A 17594-nucleotide genomic window follows, 5' to 3' on the forward strand; every position below is an offset into this window, starting at 1 on the left:
AGTTGTAAAAAATTTTATTATATTCCCTCACTCACCTAATGTATCCTATGACAAATTTAATAGAGCTGAAGTAGTAATATGATAATATGTATAATGAATCTATTTCTGCCTAAAGTAGAGTTAGTGTTACTACAATAAATTCAAGGGTGGTCATGTAGAATTCTGTGCTGAATTCAAATGGTTTCTGTGTCTCGCGCCTTGCTCCTCACTGACTATCGCAGCGCTGCGGTGATCAGAGGTGCGCATTTAAGACCTCGAGACTGTCTGTGAGTAAAAACGCACCTGCTTTGCGCTCGCGCTGCTCTGTCCATTGAGCCGTATCCATCTACTGTACAGAGCCATACATGTGCATTAGAGGAGGTTGTGGCTTCACCTGTCTATTTGACGCTGCTAAACCAGATACTTCAGATGAATCGCTAGAATTCAGAATCAGATGAACCACGGTACAAATGCATATCCGTATAATGGAGTCTAGATAAACATTTTAATGCAAACAGGAACTTGACGATAGATTTGATTAACATGACAAGCCCCCCTCTCTACCAATTTGCTCTCAGTCCTTTGAATGCCCCCATTGAGAACCCCTGGCTTAGCCGATACAGAAGTGTTAGCTCCCCTTGAAGTTAAAAAATAAACCGACAGCCTTATGTATGGATAATCAATTTCTGTTTATATAAAGTTAACTTTGTATAAAGCCAATTTATTTTCAGCAATTTTGTTTACATCTCATGTGCTGTCATTCAATTGTATTATGTTTATATCAGCATTATTTCATCCACTCTGTTCTCAGCTCTCTACGTATCGTTATCGGCGTTGGCCATTAAAAAACACATCGCTCGATTAACTAGTGTAGGCTGTATTTCCCAATCTTACAATCTATGATGCATCCCACATTTATTTAGACTACAGGATAGTTCACCCAGAAATTTCTCTCATCATTTACTCAACCTCATGCCATCCCAGATGTGTATGACTTTCTTTCTTTTTCAGAAAACAAACAAATATTTTTAGACGAATATCTCAGCTCTGTAGGTCCAAACATTTTAAGTGAATGGTGACCAGAAATCTAAGGGTCCAAAAGCAGATAAAAGCAGCATAAACCTAATCTACAAGACTCCAGTGGTTAAATCTATGTCTTCAAAAGCGATATAAGTGTGGGTGAGAAACAGATCAATATTTAAGTCATTTTTACTATAAATCTCCACTTTCACATCTGAAAGTCACATGTGGTGCCTGTTTAGTTTTACTTTCACATCTGAAAGTGAAAGTGGAGATTTATAGTAAAAAAGGACTTAAATATTGATTTGTTTCTCATCCACACCTATCTTATCACTTCTGAAGATATGGATTTAACCACTAAAGTCTTCTTCTAAAAACCTTTGTTTGTGTTCTGCAGAAGAAAGAAAGTCATACACATCTGGGATGGCATGAGGGTGAGTAAATGATGAAAGAATTTTCATTTTTGGGTGACTACCCCTGTAAAGCATTTCCTTTTTTGCCTACAAGGTGGCACTATAATATCAAGGCTGATTAACATATCTCTGCAGCATCTTTTACCAATAATCTGAATAATCTGTTTTGATTGAATGGGGCCCTTAGATTTATATGTGCTTTGCTTGTAAACTGCATGAACCAGTGTGCTTGTTTTTGCATCTTCCTCTTGTCCTCCAATTCATCAAGGGAGGGACATACCGGCACAAGACATGGTCGTAGTCTTATATTGAAAAAATCCAAAATCTAGTCTGCAATAAATAGCTGGTGGATTTGGTCCTCTTGGTCCCAATTTTTCTCCTTTTTCCTTTGGTGAAATAACACAGCTTGAAGTTCAACACCGGTACTTAGATATACATGGGCTGCTTTGAGGACCGAAAGCAATAGAAGAAATCACTCTTCCTCCTCATCCTCTTCCTCCTCTGCTTTGAGAAAGGGGTCATATTTGAGACAGTTGTGGAGGTAGTTTAGGAGGGTACGATGCATGTGTTGGATGCTCCGCTCTGCTCTCAGGGTGTGACCTTCATCTGGGTACAGCTGCAGTGTGTAGTTGGCCTCCAACTTCACCAGACGACTCAACAATTCAGCACTATGTTGGAAATGAACTCGCGCTAGACACACACAAAGACAAACAAGCAAAAAGTCACAAGAGATCCAAAAAGAATGTATATTTCAGGGATTTTCTATTAAAAACTGACCATCTGCAGTCCCATGTAAAAGGAGAAAGTTGTCGTCTTTTAGTTTGTGGATGTCGTCCAATAAAGACGCAGTCTGCAAAGAATACAGAATTAGGTGTAACTAAGTTACTTCATTGAATACAAGGGTGAGTGAAGGTATCAGGTTTTATATTGGTTACTAAAATCTATGAATGAAAAAGTTCTACCATGTAGGAATGTTCCTCTTTAGCAGGGAGACCTAGATATCTCTCTGAGAAAGCAGCACCTGAAAAAAAAAGTTGATTACGTTTTCACATGCAAACATGAAAAGGAACTGTATAGTGTACTGCAGATTGTACGCTTCATCTCACAGATATGAAGTCGACACTCACTGTATAGCTTGAAATCTGTGATAGGGGCCATGACGGCAGCACACTTGAATATCTGATCAGTTGTTGTCAACATCTTTAAACTTAAATAACCACCAAATCCCTGCAAGGACAAATTAAATATGATGTCAGAGCTTTGCAATGGAGGCCTGATTCAATATATAGAGGGTTTGGTTTGGTAGATGGCAGAGCATTACAGTGATTAAGAAGAGTTTTTGGTCAAATTAATGGCCTCTTGTAGCTTATTGTTATGTATAAAACAGTGTCAACAACAATATGACACAAATGCTCAAAAACTAAGAAATGCATTATTATCATTATTAATCATCACAATAAACAATTCTTCTGTCAAGTAATGTAATTCATTAGTCTGTTTAAGGTTGCAATGTAGAAACTTAACATAAAACAGTCAAGCATAAATAGTAACATGGTTTAATAACATAGTTTAACATAAATCTAGAATTCAATTGGCATGCAGTTACATGCATATTTTAATTATTATATAAAGCCTTTGAATCTGGCTTGTCCAATCAGATGTTAGAGGCAAAATTATAAATTTTCTCACAGATATTTTACCTTTCCATAAACAGCAATTCTTCTCCCATCAATGTATGGCAACTGCATGAACCACCTGCAATGAGACAGGCAAAGTTCTCTTTTTAATACAGATGGCATTTATGAGTCATGATAAATAGCAGGTGCCTTAAAAGCAACCAGTGTATTAACTCTGTGCTGAGATATAAACACTGTTTCCTGCCTTGAGCAAGAAGAAGGTTTAGATTAAATTAGCACAAACCAAGCTTTCAACAAAATATGAAAGAAAAACTCTGGTTTAATGCATGAATTATTTTCTTTAAGAATCACTAATGAGGTATTTCCTTTGCCACTTTTGATTTCAAATCATTTTTCTGTCATAAATTATTCTTAATAAATTTGAGACAGACTCACTCTACAACTCCAAGCTGGTCTTTAATGCGGAGGGAACCCAGCTTACGAGGGTCCAGGGTGCTGCTTTTCTGTCCCAGAGGGACACTGTTTCTGCTGTCTATCCAGGCCAGCGCTACTCCGTGCAGGCTAGACAAAACCTCCGGCCAGCCCAGGGTAAACTCCTCAGTTACCGACTGCCTGCCAGGAATACCATCACTACAGGGGCAGAGGGGAGAAAGGATAGTGGATAAAATGATGGACAGAAGGAAGGATGGATGGATGGATGGATGGAAGAAAGGGAAAGAAAGGAATAATTGATAGATGATTGAATGGATGGATGAAAAAAGGGATGAATGGATTGATGGATGATGAAAGGAAGGAATGAAGGGTGATGGAATGAAGGAAAGAAGGAAGGAAGGAATGAAAAAGGAAGGGAGAAAGGAGAGAAGGAAGGTAGGTAGGAATCAAGTAAGGAGGGAAGAGTGTATGGATGGATGGATGGAAGGAAGAAAGGTAGGAAGGGTAGGATGGAGGAAAGGAAGAAAGTAAAAAAGGTAGAAAGGAAGGAAAAAGGTATGAAGGAAGGGCGGATGGATGGATGGACGAAAGGAAGTAGGAAAGAGTGGTTGGTTGGAAGGAAGGGTGGATGGAATGAAGCAAGGAAGGAAGGAATGAAGGAAGGAAGGATGGATGGTTAAAAGGAAGGAAGGAAGGAAGGAAGGAAGGATGGACAGAAGGAAAGAAGGTAGGAAGGAAGGAGGGAATGATGGATGGATGGATGGATGGATGGACAGAAGAAAGGAAGGAATGATGGATGGATGGATGGTTGGAAGGAAGGACGGAAGGAAGGAAGGAAGAATGGATGGATGGTTGGAAGGAAGGAAGGAAGGAAAAAAGGAAGGGATAAAGGAAGGAAGGAAAGGTGGATGGAAGGAAGGTAGGTAGAAAGGAACAAAGTAAGGAGGGAAGAGTCAAAGCATGGATAGAAGGAAGGAAGGAAGGAATGATGTATGGATGGATGGATGGTTGGAAGGAAGGAAGGAAGGAAGAGAGAAAGGAAGGAAGGGAGGGCGGGTGGAAGTAAGGAAGTAAGGTAGGTAGAAAGGAAAGTAGTAAGGAGGGAAGAGTGGAAGGATGGATAGAAGGAAGAAAGGAAAAAAGGAAGGGAGAAAGGAAGGAAGGAAGGGCGGATGGAAGTAAGGAAGGAAGGTAGGTATAAAGGATGGATGAATGGATGGATGGATGGACAGAAGAGGGAGAGAGACTTGGAGTCAGTGATAAGACATAAGCACACTGATCTTCATTCTTTTTTTCTTTTTTGTCATTAACTATTTTTTATTGATTCCAAACTCAAATGAAAGACAAACAACACATGAAAACACAGAATCAACTTTTCAAAAGAGCCACTTTGCCCAACTCGGTGCACCACTCATGAAATGATGACGCACCAGCTGACTTCCATCCCCCAAGAATCACCTTCCTGCCAATCATCACACTGGTAAGGACCCAGTTTTTATGTGTTTGTTTTATGTATTCTGTCCAGCAGAAAGGGGACTTGTTAATGCCCAATTTAGCGTTTAACCAAATACTTGCGGCAACGTTCAGGTAAATGTCTGAATTGAACAGGCGGGACTCTTTTGTCCACACTAAATGCATGTGCGAGATAACGGGATATGTCTTTACTTCTCCAGGCAGCTTGGTAGAAAGACTTTGCAATGACAAGATAGGGGCAAGGACCTCCTGTTCAACAAAGAGCAATGTAGGGGCTCTCTCAGGTGGAAGCGACCAATGCACCAAATGTCTGAGACCAAAAGCATAATAGTAAAGCAAAATCTTGGGGAGACCTAACCCACCTTTGTCAATTGGCCTGTGTCACTTATTAATATGCATCTGAGATACCATTCCAGATAAAGGATTTAGCTATACTATCAAATTGTTTAAAATAAAAGAGGGGAGAGACTGTAGTAGGTAGTTGAATTTTGGAATACAATTCATTTTTATAACATTAACCTTCCCAGTCATAGATAAATGTAGTGAAGCCCACCTGTCCACATCGCTCGAAATCCTTTTTATTAAAGGGTCAAAATTAACTCTGACTAAATCACACAAATTTGCTGGGAATAAAATACCCAAATACTTAATGCTCTGTTTGGGCCACTGGAAGGCACCCGGCTGGAAAGCCGTTACCGGGCAGTACGCTGTCAGAGACAAAGCTTCGGATTTAGACCAATTGACTGTATCCTGAGAACTTAGAAAAGAATTAATAATTCTGTGGAGGCAAGGCATAGATCTAGTGGGGTCAGAGACGAATAATAAAATATCATGTGTAAAGCAAAAGCTTATGCACCACACCTCCCGCCACCACCCCTGGAAAATCATCTTCCTTTCTTATCGCAGCTGCTAATGGTTCAAGGGCAAGACAGAACAATAATGGGGAAAGAGGGCAACCCTGCCGGTAAAATAATCTGAAATAAATCCATTTGTTTGCACCGCCACTACCGGGAGTCTATAAAGTAACTTAATCCATCCAATAAATGTACTCCCAAACCCATACATTTCCAAAATTTTAAAAAGGTAATTCCATTCTACCATAACAAACGTCTTTTCAGCGTCAAGTGAGATGGCAGTGACCGGAGTCTGATCATTCGCCACTGACCACATGATATTGATGAAATGCCTAATGTTATCAGAAGAGCTGCAGCCCCGAATAAACCCCACCTGATCAATTTGTATATGAGATGTCATAACTTTACTTCATCGATTAGCCAAAGTTTTTGACAATATTTTAACGTCTAGCTGGATCAGGGAAATTGGACGGTAACTCTTACACTCACTTGGATCTTTGTTCTTTTTAAGAATCAGACTGATCCAGACTTGCATCATGGTTGGCGGAAGCTTTCCATTCTTTAATAATTCCATATAAACTTCTAGCAAAAGTGGAGCCAATTCTGTAGCATAAGATCTAAAGAAACTCAGTGGCAAAGCCATCTGGCCCCGGAGCCTTGCCTGTAGGCAAGGCCTTAATAACCTCACCAAGCTCCTCCAAGGTTTTCTCAGAATCAAGAGAATTTTTTTGCTCAGTCGTCAGTTTAGGGAGTTCTAATAGTTCAACAAAGTTTCTAATATCTCCATCAGTAGACGAAGACGTGGAACTATAGAGATCAAGATTTAATTCTATAAAAGCATTATTAATATCAATGGCCAAGATACAAATTTCACCACCAGCAGATTTCACTGAGGGAATGGTAGAAAAAGACTCTCTCTGCTTTATATATCTAGCCAGAAGTTTTCCTGCTTTGTCCCCCGACTCAAAGTATGACTGTCTTGCCCTGAATAGCCAAAACTCCACCTTCTGCGACAAAATAGTATTATATCTGTATTTCAATCGGGTCAATTCTCTGAGGCCATCAGACGACATTCGGCGCTTCAGCTCTGCCTCGGCACATTTAATATTCCGTTTCAACTCCACGAGTTCTCGCGCTTTGGATTTTTTGATGAATGAGGCATACTATATTATCAAACCCATAAGAACTACCTTAAGTGCCTCCCAAGCCACACCCACAGAGGATACTGAGGACCAGTTAGTCTCCATATAAACATTGATTTCAGCCTTTAACATTTATGTAATGACTCCCCTGCTCATACTTGAGCCAACACTAAAGAAAACATGCCAACCCCATATCTTCCCAACTTTTTCAGCTTCCTACGGGGAAAGATGCATTTCTTGAAGAAACAATATATCATATTTCTTTCGTTTAAGAAAATAAATAACCTTCCTTCTTTTTATGGGGTACCCCAACCCATTCACATTCCACGTGGAGAGAGACAGTCCACTCATATTAACATTTGACATTTTGACATATTAGAAAAAATAGATTGTGTGTCAAAAACAAAATTCTAAAGACCACATTCCAACACTAGTGCAACAATCAAACTCCGAACTTCCCCCAGAACCAAACAAACAGAAAAAAGAAAAATGTGCATATTAACCCCAACCAGCGTACATCCTTCTATACTCAAACAGTTAATGTATGCCTGTGAGAGCCCCCGCGACTATTTTGCCATCGGATTGCTCAAGTCCGGTGTTTCTATACAAATTCTGTGAGACAGAATTACATAGCAAAAGAAAATCTATAAAACAAACTCCAGCCAATAGGAGGCTTAAGCACAAAGAACATGCCAATTCATCCACAACACTGTCCCGAAGGAGTGTTACTACACAAAACAAACTCCAGCTGCTAGGCGGAACCAGCACAAAAAGAAACAAAAAAGGCGCTCAGCTTCCTCGGACAGTCAAGTGAATGTTCAGTGAGTCAGGCCCACTCGGCTGCAACATGAGAACCACAAATAACTTACTCAGTCATTGACTTTATGAAGGACATTGCTTGCTGTGGGCATGTAAATATTTTGTGGCCATCCTTAATATCTATTCTCATTTTGGCCGGGAACATCAGTGCAAAAGCGACCTTCCGTTGATGTAAGAGTTTCTTGCATTCCTTGAATCGATCACGTTTCTCTCTTGGCGAATTCGCAAGAAAATGCTGTGGTTCTTCCAAGAAAGCCTTCCTTTACTCCTCACCTCGTGTAACACAAGATCTTTATTGGATGATCTCAGAAATTTGGCCAGAATTGACTGGGGCCTGTCTCCCTCAGTGGATCGCTGAGCCGGAACCCTGTGAGCTCGCTCGATTTCCAGTTTATGGCCTGTTATGTCGAGCAGACTCAGAAAGAGCCCATCCAGAAATTCCACCATATTCTGACCCTCTGTTCACTCAGGAATTCCAACAATTCGGACGTTGTTTCGCCGGTTACGATTCTCAAGGTCTTCCATCCTTTCCTAAATGCGTTACAAGTCCGCCTTGGTCGCTAGCAGATTAGCAGCTAATTCTCTCTCCGATGACTCCAGATAATCGATACGTTTCTCAACATCCACCATTCTTGTAACCAACTCAGTGAATTTTGTCTCCATGGTAGTGATCGATCGACGTAATACAGCAAGATCCTCCAAGTCCGCAATGACCTTCGCCAGCATTGCCGACATGTTCAACAGTTGATGCTGAGTCTCTTTCACTGCACTGTCCAAATTGAGTCCCGGGCTTCTGGCCTGTTGCTCAGGGGCTTCAGCTTGAGCACGTACGTAAGTGTCTTTTAATGTCTCCAGAGCTTGAGTATTTTGAATTCTTTGACATATTGTCTTCATAGAACAGTTATGGAACAGGGTGTATCGAATCTCACTGGTTTATGACACAAAAAGTATTAAAACTAGCAAAGGGCGCAGAGCTCACCGCTCACACGTCCGAACCTCGCATGGCATCCGACCTTCATTCTTTAGATTAGTTCACACTTGATGATCACTCCTTGCATCTCAATCAACCATCTACATATTGCTTATTAATAGAGCAGCATTCATAAATCATGTAGCCTAACCAACTGCGGCAAGGGAGAGGAGTGTCTTAACAGGATTTACAATTCCTGAAGGATATACCAGAGCTTGCAAGGCAAGAAAATAATAGTGTTCAAGGTAATTTTTAGCTTTAGTTTCTTAAAATGCTGCATCAGAGCCACTTTGACATTGTTCTTCTAACACACAGCACACATCTTTCTATCTGTCACTGTGCACTGTAAAGGCTATAAATGTTTAAATATATGCAAGGAAGACAAGACCAATTACAATTCGGTATGCAAATTACAAAAACGTCATCCCTGTGGGTTACATGCTGAATGCTGAACATTCTATCAGTGTAATTAAATATGAAGTTTATAAAAATCCAAAAAAATACATAGCACACCTAAGGTTGAAATTATCTTTATTTTCATTTATTTTAAGCTTTTTCCTACCTTACCTTTTTCTTTCTAGTTCTCTTACCTCATTGGCAAATTGTTGTTTGATCTTATAGGTGCTGTAAGTGATTTTTTCATGGAAAAGTATGCAAAAAATGTTCCTACTTCCTAAACGATATTAATGAAATAAGTGTCCTGAGATATCTCAACGGTCTCTGTGACAGCTGTGGATCTGCCTGTTCCATCCAAGGATTTGTTGCGAAAAAAGTTTTAGCGCATCAAAATAAAGCTGATGGAAACATAAATTATCGCTAAAATTTCACAAGTGTCGACATAATATTTTTCCATTTAACTCTAGCGCAGAAACTCTATGTCGGTACCTCAAATGTTGCGAAAAACTGGTTTGGAAACACTTTTTGTTGAGAAAATTGGCATTAATGCAAAAATATAATGTCACAAAATATTTTTTTTTTATTGTACGTGATTATGAACTGATCTTAACAGCACAGCACAGATCCGATCCTGCATACATGAAACTTTCAGGAGTGCCAACACAAATATCTTGTATCATGCACCTGTCATCGACAAGTGCACGGAAAACAAATTAATGGCCACTGTTTGTGATTAATTTAATCACGGTAGCCATCCATTTATTTATAAGTTGCTTTTCCACACCATTCAAAATAATAGATGGCAGTCATGGAATTAGCCCACACTACAAAAAAAAACAAAAAACATGTCATTTCTATGCACAAAGATGTTTTAAATTAAAAAATAAATACACAATACTAGGAAAAAAGCTTCAGTGTGCTGTTTTGGAAAACGAACACAGCACAAATCTATTAAATTATTATTTAGTTTACTTTTGAAAATATGCCAGCAAAATTCCCTGTATTAAATCAAATAAATTACCAAATGAATAAAGCGTTAAATTAAAATAACTAATTACCAAACTAAATAAAAATAATATTTTTAGACCCATATAGGCCTATGCCTTTTCTTTACACAAACTTAAATTAGCCTTACTTTGTTCTGTAGACAAAAAAATTTGGCTGAATAACATTCTCAGAATGTTCTACACTTTTTTCAAGACTATAAACTATCAGAACTATTTGTCCAATGCGGAGTTCACTTTCAGAAAACGAGCTTTTGAACATTTTAAAACTTTTAAATATTTTAAATCTAACCCTCTTTACCTCTGATCGCATTTGCTGAGCTTCTTCAGATAATGTAAATTGCATTATGACACTAAAATTAATTTGAGATGACAATCAAGTTCAGCTGGTCATTAAAAGTTGCTGGACAAATATGCAGGACATAATGCAGTTGTGATGGCAATGCTTTAGATTAAATGATTGTTCAAAATAGCCTTTTGAATATCAGGAATGTATCATATGTAAACCCTGATATTACACGCATCAATATTTCTTTAATAGCTGTGCACACAACATATACACATCGATGGATGGTCCTTATACTAAGATTGAAAGTTTCCCCCACTAATTAGTGCAGGTTGCCAGCTTGAACAGGCACATGACGATTCGCTTTCAAGTCGGAACCTACGATAGGCGCAACATCAGGACCAATATTACAGTCCTATCAGAAGGGCAGCTGTTCCCTTCTGATTGCAATTCCTTGTTTTCTGATTACATTTATCTGTGAAATTAAAATGACAGTATGCTGGCTAATTTCATTGAATTGTGTCAATACTCTCCCCATTTTACCAAAACTTCGGAGGAAAAAAAATTAGGTACACAATTAGCGATAAACACACATTTCTGTATGGAAACAGCTTAAGGGCAGATTTCTTTTGCGATAAACAAAACGTATGCAGCAAAGTGTTTTTTATCGAAAAAAGGCCATTTGAATGGAAACAGGCAGAAGACGGCAAATTTCCCAAACTTTTTTAACGCATTTTCACTTTGTCAATTATAAAATAGTGCAAAAAGTGGATGGAAACTAGGCTATTGAGGCTATGATTCATAATGTTTGTAGTTGATGGCGCTATTGTGCCAATGTTGAATTTGACAGCCACAGGAACAAACAATGCTGCTGTTTTGCTGTGTTTTAGTCTCAAAATTATCTTTGGAGGGTGGGGTTTTGGAATGAGGGGCGTGGCTAATTCAACGGCTCAGTCACGTGAAAGCTTCAGAACGCTAAACAGCACCTTTAATCTTACAATTTGCCAATGGGGTAAGAAAAATAACCTTAATTCAAAATTTAGGGGTGAATTGATATAGGCTATTCTCTGAAAAAAACAAAAAACAAAATCATAATATCTTGTATAAAATAAAAGTATCTTGATTTAAAGATGTTTAGATATGTTTACTGGAAAACAAGATAGAAATACTGCTTAAAGGAATATAAGTTAAGCTCAATCAACAGTATTTGTGGCATATTATTGATTACCACTCGTCCCTTCTTTCCTTTAAAAAAAGCAAAAATCTGGGATCCAGTGAGGCACTTACAATGGAAGTGAATGGGGCCAATCTATAAATGTGAAAATACTCACTATTTCAAAAGTATAGCCACAAGGTGTAAACAATATGTGTTTTAACATGATTTTAGTGTGATGCTTCGTTAACATGATGATGTAATGTCAACAAATCCTAAAATGACTATTAAAATGACGATTTAAACACCTTTACAGCTCAAATTATACATGAGTTTTAACAGAAGAATTAATGTAAGTGCTTTTATAAAATTAAAAGCTTCACATTTCTGCCTTTAAACCCTCTGAAAATTGGCCCCATTCACTTCCATTGTAAGTGCCTCACTGTAACCTCGATTTTTGCTTTTTTTTAAAGAAAAGGGCTGAATCAAAATTATTTTTTGTGGTAATCAATATTATGTCACAAATGCTGTCGATTGAGCTTAACTTGTATTGAACCCACAATATTCCTTTAAGCAATCAGTGCAAAACAAAGTTGCATCGGAGTCTATATGTTAAGCAATTTGAGCTGAATTAATTTCAGAAGTGTAATGCTTCTGGATATTTAAAAACCCCTAAACCCCAGATTGATGAAGGAATATCAATGGAGTGCTGCCTTTCAAGCACTAATAAAATGATACAGGCGCTGGTGAAGTGCAGGGAGACACTTACATGATAATAAGGAGAGGGTGCAGATTTCCCTCGTGCCCAGGAGGCAACGACATCTTCACATCTAGGCCTGTAATTATTCACAAAGGCAGAGTTAGCAAACTGCTGTTCTTACTGTACCATACTGTGAGGAAGTCTATGTGTGAGCTCATCAATATTCTAACCACTAGCAAATAAGCTCCCATGAGCCTGTTGGGGTATAACACACTTACTAGCAAACAGTACACACATACACACACACACACACAAACAGTCTGGGGGCCCCATGTGCAATGCATGTTCAATTTATACACCAATGTACATATGTAAACCTCTCCTTACACCCTTACACAAACAAACACACACATACTCATGCTGCAATGGTCTTTACGCCCCCTAAAAGAGGCGCTAAATGGTACAGCAGCCTTGCAGCTGTGAGGATCCAATTAGCAAAACTGAACATTTATCTCATTGATTCTTAAATGTAGTTGGCTTTTAAAAAGGTTGAGATCAATTTATGCTGGAAGAAGAATGCAATCAGATATTTAAGGGAGATCTTTACCATTGTTGTTGGAGGAAAGGGTCTGGAAAATTGTCTCAGGAAGGCGCTTGGTTTCAAGAGACATTGCAAGGAGGCTGTTGTCTTCCACCACTGTATATCCTGTGAGTGCACATGCAAATGGAATTAATTCTTGGCATTAAACCAGAATTATCTAATCACACATTGTAGTATTCAAAATGTTAAATAGATTGTTCATCAAAAAATGAATATTCTCTCATCATTTACTCACCCTCATGCCATTCCAGATGTGTCAAACTTTCTTTCTTCAGCTGAATGCAAGCGAAAATTTTTAGAAGAATATTTAAGCTATGTAGATCCATTGTGTCCAGATCTTTAAAGGTCCATAAAGCATATAAAGGCAGCATAAAGGTAATCCATAAGATTCCAGTGGTTAAATATATATCTTCAGAAGCCATATGATAGGTGTGGTGAGAAACAGATCAATATTTAAGTCCTTTTTTTTATTATTATTATTTTTTTTTTTTACTGTAAATGATTCTCCCTGCCCCAGTATGTGGCGATATGCACAAAGAATGGAAATTGCCAAAAACAAAAGAAGAAGAATGTGAAAGTTTAGAGAAAGTGAGAGATTTATAGTAAAAAAAGGACTTTGATATTGATCTGTCTCACACCCTTACTTATCATATCGCTTCTGAAGACACAGATTTAACCACTGGAGCCTTATGGATTACTTTTATGCTGCCTTTATGTCCTTTTGGAGCTTAAAAGTTTTGGTACCTATTCTCTTGCATTGTTTGGACCTACAGAGCAGAGATATTTTTCTAAAAAATGTATTTTGTGTTTTGCAGAAGAAAGAAAGTCATACACATCTAGGATGGCATGAGGGTGAGTAAATAGTGAGAGAATTCTCATTTTTGGGTGAACTATCCCTTTAAGCTTATAACATAAAGGATGAAGCTCGGCAATAATATTCAGGACTATATTTTTACACTTTAAAAAGAACACCTCTCCAAAAATTTGGTCTGTGAATGAAACAATAAGTTTGTATTTTATTCGAGAAATGTTCAATCTGTATGAAGTTTGACAGTATGGTGTACAGTAAATTATTATAAACGTAACACTTCTACTTAGTCAGCAAATGAAAACGCACTTGTTAAGAGTTGGTCTTTTTTGCCTATGAGCACTGTAAAGTCCAGCTTCTAAGCTTTAAAACAACACCTGTTTTGTGTTGGTCAGGCAAGGTGTTTTTTAATTTGAGGTATTTTTTAAAGAATGCCAATATATTTATTTATTATTATTTAAGCGTCTCAAGAGCAAGCATACAGTATATGCCTGATTTTTTTTTCTCTGCATGGCAGGCCACATGTATAGTAAATATTATGTGCCTAAATCTCAACATGTTCACATACTGTAATAAGCGCTGGCTCAGCAGTTAAGGCTCTGGGTTACTGACCAGAAGGTTGGGGGTTCAAGCCCCAGCACTGCCAAGATGCCACTGTTGGGCCCTTGGGCAAGGCCCTTGACCCTATCTGCTCCAGGGGCGCTGTATCATGGCTAACCCTGCACTCTGACCCCAGCTTAGCTGGGTTATGCAAAAAAAAAAAAAAAGAATTTCACTGTGTATGTTCAAAATGTATAATGTGGGACAAAAAATAAAGGCTTCTTCTTCTAAACAGATGCACCTGTAATAACCTGCTGGGCATTATTGCCTGCCGCACCTCCAGCAGTGCCTTCTGCCCAGCTGCGGGGTCATCAGCTGGGAGCCATCTATCTTCAATGTTTTGTCCCATTAATACCGGAACATCTCCTGGTGGTTGGGCATTGGTCAGGGACGTCTCCCTGCCACCCCCACAGCTGGACACCGGATCCCCTCCAACACCTCTTATCTTTGTCTTCCCATCCAGACATCCTTCTTTCACAAATTACTTCTATATGCCATAATACCTCGACACGAACATATGCGTCAGCCCGTTGGCCAACTGGCACCGAAATGTGTACTCAGTGCCCTACTGGCACTGGCACCATATCACTTGGTAACTCAGTGCCACCGGTTCCATATGGCATACTACCTCAACACAAGCCCTCACCACATATCACCCAGGTTCCTCAGTTTCCTACTTCTGAACCCCCCACTTTTTGTCCTTCTTTCTTAACCATAGCCAGAAACTCCCTTTCTCAGCTTCCTCTGCCAATTCCTTCAAATACTTTTTAAAGCTGCTCCTATGATGCCAATGTCTCTAAATAGGTGCTGCACTGATGTTCCCATAAATCCTCTGCACCCAACCTACACAGGGTAGGTGGCAGTCCTCTGTCCATTTTCCCTGCACTCTGCGACAAGATGAGCATATTTTAGCTTCTTCCTCTCATAGAAGTTCCCATGGATCAGTAAGCTCAATCATTACTATTTACCTAGCTGAAGTTGACCACAACACTACATCTGGCCTCAATTAGGTAATGGCAACCTTGGTAGGAAATTTTAGCTGCTTGCCAAGCTTGATCTGGATTTTCTCTGTACCGTGCCTTGTGCGGCACCTCCCTTTTTAACAAAATCAGCAGCTTGCCACTGGGGAGCATGGTTGCCTTTGTTTGCCTTTACTCTATGCACCTCTAGGATCTCTGCCACAAACAGTGCAGGATGAGTTACCAAAGGGTAACCTTCCTAGGGTTAGGGATTTCTTAAAATGCCTTATCCTATTTGAGCAATAGCAAGAGTGATGCCTGCCTTAGTAAGCACTAATAATGATACTGTTAATTTCAAAGTTTTAGCAAGAGGAGCTTTCATTTCTTTCTTATAGCCAGACGCAGCTGACCCCATAAAGATTCTTAATGAGAAAGATACTACATCCTACTCACTAGAAGGATCGCTTGTGCTGTGAATGGTCACTTTTGGGACTCCTGGACCTGCAAAAATATGAGTGAGATATGAAAGTGGTGAGACACCTGTGCACCTGTATCTGTGCATGCATGTGCATTTGTGTGAGCTCTTACCCAGGCAGTAGAGGGTGAAGTATGTCTGATTGGGGCTGAAGTCTGCTGTGTAGAAGTTGCATTGTTCAAAGAGGTTGCACGTCAGACATTGGCGTTGAAATACTCCTCCGAGCTCCACGCTAGTCAACAAAAACACATTTTATTATATGACATCACTGTTGCATGACTTGGAATATATGCAGTCACACAAGTCTTATGGAATACCTTTAAAGTGCTTTTTGGTGATTGACTGCTCCTGGTCACTATATATTTTTGTTGTACGGAAAAGGCCACGTGAGCATTTTTTGTTCGTATGTTTTAAGAAAAAAACGTCTTATGGGTTCAGAACAACATGAGGGTTAGTAAATGATGTGTAGGTGAACTGACCCTTGAATTTCAAGTATTTGATATACAATAGCTGAGCTACTATTCCATTATTCTCTTGCTTTAAGCCTAATGCTGGAACTTTGCCTTCTCTCCATATTGCTTGGAGGGTCACAATAAAAAATCTATGAGAACTTATGGCCCAGGGAGAGCAACTGAGAGGCTTAAAGCATGAATCAAATGTTAGAGAACATTCTTTAAATCCTTATGAGCCACTTCCTCTCTCTCTCGAAAGCTGCCATTTCTGTTAAATGAATTAGCTTGGCTTCTTGCCTGGAGCTCACCAGAGGGGAAAACACCTCATCGGCAAAATGTCCCCAACGAAATGTCCCCAAAATACATCTCAGCCACAATCTAATTTGTTCAGAAATACACAGGCAGTCTTTACTTGATTATAACAATATGAGTTCATATAGCTCTTATTACTGGTAAAGCAATGCACTAGCACCGCTAAGGTCATTGTAACAGGGTAAGGGATGGGCAAGGAGGAGGCGGGTACCAATTAAACAGTCAACATAAAGTTTAATGATAAAACTCAACATAAAACAAACATAAGCAAACGCAGACACTCATGCAACGCGGCCGTGTGCATCTCTCTCTCTCTCTCTCTCTCTCGAACTGGTGCCTCCGGCTCGTCTTTATCCCCCTCCCGGCTGATTAGCCTGATCCAGGGTCAGCCATGTGTCCTCACGGCCCGGCCCCGCCTTCCTCCTCATCACAGTCATGTGTTCAATTCCCAGGGAACACCCCTACACTGAGAAAAGTGATAACCTGCAATTGTTCCCTCAAACATATTGAGATTTTTTGTTAAAACTTAGTTTTGTTGGTGTAACCTAATTTTTCAGGTTGATTTAGGCAGATTAATAAAAATGAAGAAAAATTATCACATGAAGTAAATTTTTCACAAAACATTTTTACAGTACAATGATAAAATGTACCTATACCTTGAATGCACTGTAAGTGGCTTTGAACCAGATCTAGCTATAAACAGCAACCTCGTTTGACAAAATAAGCGACTCACCAAAGTAAGAAAATGGGCTTTTGCAAAGCGCAACATCTTATCCAATTTTTGTGAGAGCGCAAAGCACAAGTGGGTGTGGGTGAGTGTGTTTGCGCTATCTGTAGGGTGTATGCGTGCAAACTGTAGGTATACTGTATGGTAATGAAGTGGCGCAAAGCGCAATTTGCTAATTTCCTGAGAAATAGTTCATTGCGCTAAGATATTTCAAAAGCATGTAGGTTTGCAAGTCTAAACTCAGTTCCTACATTCCTACAAGTTTGGAGATTCCACCAGCAGGTGGTAATAAAGTCCATGTCCAAACTCTGAAAATATAGTGGAACATCAAATTATGTCCATGAAGATCACTGTTGTAGTCATTTTATGAAGCAAATATTTA

At 39.2% G+C, this 17594-nt stretch overlaps 1 protein-coding gene across 3 annotated transcripts in view; it reads right to left on the reverse strand.

The window, feature by feature from the left end:
• Positions 1-977: 977 nt before the first annotated feature.
• LOC127419901 (inactive dipeptidyl peptidase 10-like) overlaps positions 978-17594 on the reverse strand; it is an 85356-nt gene continuing 68739 nt past the window's right edge. For all 3 annotated transcript variants that reach the window (XM_051661711.1, XM_051661710.1, XM_051661713.1), the window contains 10 exons: positions 15835-15953; positions 15700-15747; positions 12886-12984; positions 12348-12414; positions 3485-3679; positions 3113-3167; positions 2540-2639; positions 2375-2433; positions 2190-2262; positions 978-2102 (listed from right to left, as the gene is read on the reverse strand). In XM_051661711.1, the coding sequence (XP_051517671.1) occupies positions 1885-2102; positions 2190-2262; positions 2375-2433; positions 2540-2639; positions 3113-3167; positions 3485-3679; positions 12348-12414; positions 12886-12984; positions 15700-15747; positions 15835-15953 (1033 nt within the window). In that variant the 3' untranslated portion in view covers positions 978-1884. The remainder of the gene's footprint in view (positions 2103-2189; positions 2263-2374; positions 2434-2539; positions 2640-3112; positions 3168-3484; positions 3680-12347; positions 12415-12885; positions 12985-15699; positions 15748-15834; positions 15954-17594) is intronic.

The sequence above is a fragment of the Myxocyprinus asiaticus genome, chromosome 29 (genome assembly GCF_019703515.2).
Source record: "Myxocyprinus asiaticus isolate MX2 ecotype Aquarium Trade chromosome 29, UBuf_Myxa_2, whole genome shotgun sequence".
Lineage (NCBI taxonomy): Eukaryota > Metazoa > Chordata > Actinopteri > Cypriniformes > Catostomidae > Myxocyprinus > Myxocyprinus asiaticus.